Source organism: Rhincodon typus, unplaced genomic scaffold (assembly GCF_021869965.1).
Source record: "Rhincodon typus isolate 14 unplaced genomic scaffold, sRhiTyp1.1 hic_rhity00007957, whole genome shotgun sequence".
Lineage (NCBI taxonomy): Eukaryota > Metazoa > Chordata > Chondrichthyes > Orectolobiformes > Rhincodontidae > Rhincodon > Rhincodon typus.
Window position 1 is genome coordinate 2710 of NW_025973595.1, and position 6261 is coordinate 8970.

The 6261-nt window shown below is 43.6% G+C and overlaps 1 protein-coding gene across 1 annotated transcript; it reads right to left on the minus strand.

Moving 5' to 3' along the window:
* Positions 1-248: 248 nt before the first annotated feature.
* nkrf (NFKB repressing factor) lies at positions 249-3532 on the minus strand (the record flags this gene model as incomplete). The annotated part of the gene is made up of 1 exon (XM_048594307.1): positions 249-3532. A coding segment is annotated over one exon (1949 nt), but the record flags the coding sequence as incomplete, so codon positions are not given.
* Positions 3533-6261: the final 2729 nt, after the last annotated feature.

The window sequence follows — 6261 nt, forward strand, 5'->3', positions numbered from 1 at the left end:
AAAAACTCAGAACGTTTATTGGTGAACATGCTGTTGGTGAGCAAATGCCATTTGATAGCACTGTTGATGATACCTTCCATCACTTTGCTGACGTGTTTATTTTTCAAAGCAGGATGAACTTAGCCAAATATTCTTAAATTTCTACATTGTGTGCTGCTCAGTTGGTGGGAAACAAAACAATTCTTCCTCTTTTCTTTGAATTAATTCCATATGAAAACAGAAAAAGACATTGGCTAACAGTTACCATCAGATATATAAGCAGCAATGCAAAGTTAATCCACTTTTTTGAGTGACAGGCTTATTTTAAAAAATATTTTATTCCATTCAAAACAAAAGGATATTCTGGACTGCCATTTAATACACCAAAAATACACCAACTAGAACCTTGTTGTTCCCTTGAAAAGTTAGGTGGGCAAGCAGACTAATATTCTGCACACGTTATAGCTCAATGCTGCTTTGACTTAGCCAGCAGCTGATGGAGCATTAAGAGAAAGAGATTTTTTCATCACACCAGCATTATTTACAAAGTGATAATCTCAGCAGTGTCCTAGTGCAGAACTAAATGAAGCTCATTATGACTAACACGTCAGAATCTAATCCTTCAACACTCCCAACACGCACTGTTATCCACAAAAGAAAATGACAATTCTATCTTGGGATGTTCACAGCGACCTTACACAAACAATCAAGGTTCCAAATGATCATTCAGGGCTGGGATAAAATTGGCCTCAACATCCTGAGTTAAGGAGGATTTGGGGATGCAGGAACCTATCTAGAAAGTGCATTTGTACGTATATGGGCTGAGGACATACTGGGCATGCTCCAATATCCACTACATTCAAAGATCATACAATCACCCAGTACATATCACATGAAGAATGAGCAGTTCAGCAAGGTATCCAGGCACCCAACACCCAAATTTTAGCAAGGAGGTGAGTAGAGGAGAAAGAATGCTACTTGACATATCAAACAGGATGAATACAGGATGTTGAGGGAGAGTCACTGTAAAAGGACAGTTAGAATTTAAATATTGCACTGTGGAACTATCAAAGCAGTTAAAAAAAACTGTTCTAAAATGTAATTTATTTGCAAACAGTTTTCCACTGGTCCATTAGTGATTAGGGACTATGAAGGATGAAGCAAGCTTAGGTCTTGACTTACATTTTAAAACAAATAACAGGATTAAAAAAAATACACTACCTTTCAAGATTAACTGTCATAATTTTAATGTATTTCACCACTTCCTCCTAATTGATATGAACCACATCAAAACAGTTATTAGCTCATTAGTAATTTGAACAGTGGCAGTTTATTACCATTTTTTGTAAATAACACAGACAGTTATCTTTATACAAGGAAAAAAAGTGATGCAGAAATACTGAGACAGTTCATTTCGGATGCCTTGTTTTGAACATCTACCTCACTGATGACGATTTCAAAACTGTAAATAATAGATGTAGATAAACTTCTATTGCAATTGAGAAACCATTTACAATAACTGAATTCAGATTACTGGGGAAAAAGTCTTGCTTCGGAAGAAATCTGCACATAAATAAAAACAAAAAATTGGGCAGAGTTCTGCATCAAGTTGAAGAACCGGGCACTACCAATTCAAATCGGCCAACCTGTCCTTCTTGTGCAAGCTGGTTCATAATATCATCTACACGGACTTTTCTGCTCACAACCAAATAACGCTCCTTTCCTTTTCCATAGGATTTACTCTTGAGCCCATACTTTGCAGCCATTTGATGGATTTGCATTCGCTCATCGTTGGTTAGCTCTTTGGAAAAGGTCAGTTCTTCCTGCTTGTCCGAACGGGCATAGTTTTTGATAAGATCTTCTATATCACGCTTGTTTAATTTAGAACCACTCTTGCTCATCTCTAAACCCAGGCCCTCCCTCTTGAACTGTTCTTTTACTATGATTGGCTCTGCAATACCTTCACCCTCTTTTCCTAAACCACCTCCTTTCCACCCCATTTTCCGTAAAAGCTGATTGCCAATGTTGTCCTCGGTGATCTTTTGTTTAAGAGCTTCCTCAGCCGATCTTCCCAGAATTGCACTTCGAGAGATGGCTGCATCAGTGTTTCCTGGTTTGCTTGATTTTACAACAGGTTGGGTTTCCCTCAGTATTGTCAAAGCTTTTTCTGCTGCTGTATGCTTCACCAACTTTTTGGTTCCATAAGCCTCAGCAATAAAGTGATCTTCAACAAAAACACGACATTGCCAGACCTGACTGGGTGTCAGTTGAAACTTGTAATCCACGGTCATTCTGTTAAATTGGGCTGAATTGTTCAGAATGCAGACAGCATTTTTTGCCGTCTCCAAAATGACAAAATCCATCCAGTGCTTCTTTTTGAGATCCTTTGAATGTCGGTTGCTCTGTTTAGTTGTTTCGTTTCCTTTATTGGCTGTATCTTTAGATTCTTTGCTTGGGATTTTCTCATCTGGTTTTTTGAGAGCAGGAGGAATGTCATTTCGAGGGGTGTTTTTTTCACACAATATTAAATCATCAATACAATTATTTTTACACTTGCGCTTCACAACCTCAACCACCACGTCTTTAAGGAACAACTTTAAGGCTTGCTCAGAGGCCCTATCACGAGCTCCAATTTTGCTGCCAGCATAACCTGTAGCCAAGTAGACACCCTGACATCTCAACTCACAGGCATAGCCATCTGTCAAGACTTTCTTATTTTTTGGTACGTCAGCTGGAGGGATCTCCTTCAGTGATACGTAGAAATACTGAGGATTTGTTTTACATGTCTGAATACAGCTGCTTAGCACATCGCTATGGTTTAGCTGGTTACTGAAGCCTCCAATTGAACTAAGCTTTCTTGACACAGATATCTGAAGCATATTAAAGAAAGTCTGTCTGCTCTTTATTGCAGATGGAGAAAAGCCACCAGATGGAGATGCCTTGCTTGACAAAGGTTCTGGAAGTATTGACTTGCTGGCATTCTTCTTAGACGATTTTCTACTCTTCGACCGTTTCGTCTGTGTGAAGCCCAGGCCCTTGTAGCCCTGTTTGTTGGCAACTGGGGTCTTGGAAAAATCCGGTCCCCTCATTGTTGGATAAAGATCTGATGGATTGGAATGATAAGCTTCATATTTAGCAGAATAATTCTGCTGTATTTTAGACATGTAAGTGCTTAAACAGCTTATCCCGTTAACGCAGTTTCCACTTTTGGCTTGCTCTCCATCTGTGAAGATGGTTTTGTACAAGGAGTCATAATCAAATGCGCTAGAATTCTGAGAAGTGGCAGGATCCAGTGGGCCATTTGAACTTTTGCTAGATTTGCTCGTTTTTGAGTTGGGCTGAGACTCTGCCTTTACCGATTTCTCCTCCATTCTAATCAAACAATTTGAATTATCTTCATCTAAATCTGCCCACCTTCGTGGCTTGTCTGATTGATTTGGCTTTTTCTTCACTTCATCCTCCTCCTTGGTGCTGCTGCTAACAAATGCAACTGGCTCAAATCGAAACCTAGGACGGAATAAAGGCGGTTTTCGCTTTGCTGTTGGATTTTCACCTGAGGTGGACAGAGATAGCGAGTGTGTTAGGTAGTATTTTCAAAACATTGACTGCCTTGCACATCAACAAGTTATACCTTTTGTTTTTAAAGAAACAAATCTGCAAACTTCAGCAATACCTATGCATCCATATATTCTTTTTTCTTTTGCTGATCTGCCAGTATTAATGTAATTGCTGCTAAAATAATTTCAAATAGTACACAAAAGCTGGGGTGAAGGAAAATTCTATTTTTTATAATGCTGTTGGGGTTTGTCTTTGCAGACTCCTTTTTCTGCAGTCAAGTTGCATAAGTTTGTTTTAATAGTAACTACAGAATAAGACTCTTAACTGATCTGATATGCCAGATGACATGGAGATGAAGATGACAAATTTGCTAGTCATTTCAGCATGTAGCAAACAGAGTTGATTGGGGAATTTTCAGAAGTATTGTATTTGGATTTCCAGAAAGCATTCAAGAAGGTGTCACATAGAAAGGTACTGCACAAAATACAAGCTCATGGTATTAGCAGTAATGTATAAACACAGATTGAGGATTGGTAAATACACAGGAGTGAGTCAGGACTAGGCCTGTTGTGAAAAGGACACAAGGAAACTGCAAGGGGATTTAGATATGTTGAGTAACTGGGCAAAAACTTGGCAAGTGGAGTTTAATGTAGGAAAGTGAGAGGTAAACAGTTTGGTAGGAAGAATCAAAGGCAGACTAATATTTAAATAGAGAGAAACTCCAAAAACAAGCAGCACAGAGGGGATCAGAGTGTTCTTGTGCATGAAACAGAAATGTTAGCATGCAGGTGCAGTAATTAAATAAGACAAATGCTATTTTGGCCTTTATTGCTAGAGGACTGCAGTTTAAAAATGAGGAAGTCTTGTTACGACTAGTATGGTGTTGGTAAGGCCACATCTGAAATTAAGTTTTGGTCCCCACTTTTAATCAAGGATATACAGGCATTGAAGGCAGTTCAAAAGTGACTCGTTACGCTGATTCCTGAGATGAAGGAATTGATTTATCAAAAACAGGTTAGGCCTTTATTCAAGACAACAAGGTGCAGGGCTGGATGAACACAGCAGGCCAAGCAGCATCATAGGAGCAGAGAGGCTGACGTTTCGGGCCCAGACCCTTCATCAGAAAAGGGGGAGGGGAAGGGGGTTTTGATATAAATAGGGAGAGAGTGGGAGGCGGATAGAAGAGGGATAGAGGAGAGGATAGGTGGAGAAGAAACAAACAGGTCGAAGAGGCGGGGATGGGGCCAGGAAAGGTGAGTGTAGGTAGGGAGTTAGGAAGGGGATAGGTCAGTCCAGGGAGGACGGACAGGTCAAGGGGGCGGGATGAGGTTGGTCGGTAGGAGATGGAGGTGCGGCTTGAGGTGGGAGGAGGGGATAGGTGGCAGGAAGAACAGGTTAGGGAGGCAGGGACGAGCTGGACTGGTTTTGGGATGCGGTGGGGGGAGGGGAGATTTTGAAACTTGTGAAATCCACATTGATACCATTGGGCTGCAGGGTTCCCAAGCGGAATATGAGTTGCTGTTCCTGCAACCTTCGGGTGGCATCGTTGTGGCACTGCAGGAGGCCCAGGATGGACATGTCGTCTGAGGAATGGGAGGGGGAGTTGAAATGGTTCGCGACTGGGAGGTGCAGTTGTTTGTTGCGAACCGAGCGTAGGTGTTCTGCAAAGCGGTCCCCGAGTCTCCGCTTGGTTTCCCCGATGTAGAGGAAGCCACACCGGGTACAGCGGATGCAGTATACCACATTGGCAGATGTGCAGGTGAACATCTGCTTGATGTGGAAAGTCTTCTTGGGGCCTGGGATGGGGGTGAGGGAGGAGGTATGGGGGCAGGTGTAGCACTTCCTGCGGTTGCAGGGAAAAGTGCCGGGTGTGGTGGAGCTGGAGGGGAGTGTGGAGCGGACAAGGGAGTCACGGAGAGAGTGGTCCCTCCGGAAAGCAGATAAGGGTGGGGAGGGAAAGATGTCTTTGGTGGTGGGGTCGGATTGCAGATGGCGGAAGTGTCGGAGGATGATGCGTTGGATCCGGAGGTTGGTGGGGTGGTACGTGAGGACGAGGGGGATTCTTTTTTGGTTCTTATTGCGTGGACGGGGTGTGAGGGATGAGGTGCGGGAGATGTGGGAGACACGGTTGAGGGCGTTCTCGACCACCGAGGAGGGGAAGTTACGGTCCTTGAAAAACGAGGACAACTGAGATGTACGGGAGTGGAATGCCTCATCCTGGGAGCAGATGCGGCGGAGGCGAAGGAATAGGGGATAGCATTTTTGCAGGAAGGTGGGTGGGAGGAGGAGTATTCTAGGTAGCTGTGGGAGTCGGTGGGCTTGAAATGAATATCGGTTTCTAGGTGGTTGCCCGATATGGAGACAGAGAGGTCCAGGAAGGGGAGAGAGGTGTTAGAGATGGTCCAGGTAAACTTAAGGTTGGGGTGGAAGGTGTTAGTGAAGTGTATGAACTGTTCGAGCTCCTCGTGGGAGCACGAGGCGGCGCCGATACAGTCATCAATGTAACGGAGGAAGAGGTGGGGTTTAGGGCCGGTGTAGGTACGGAAGAGGGATTGTTCCACGTAACCTACAAAGAGGCAGGCGTAGCTTGGGCCCATGCGGGTACCCATGGCTACCCCCTTTGTCTGTAGGAAGTGGGAGGAATTGAAAGAGAAGTTGTTGAGTGTGAGGACGAGTGCGGCTAAGCGGATGAGGGTGTCAGTGGAGGGGGACTGGTCGGGCCTG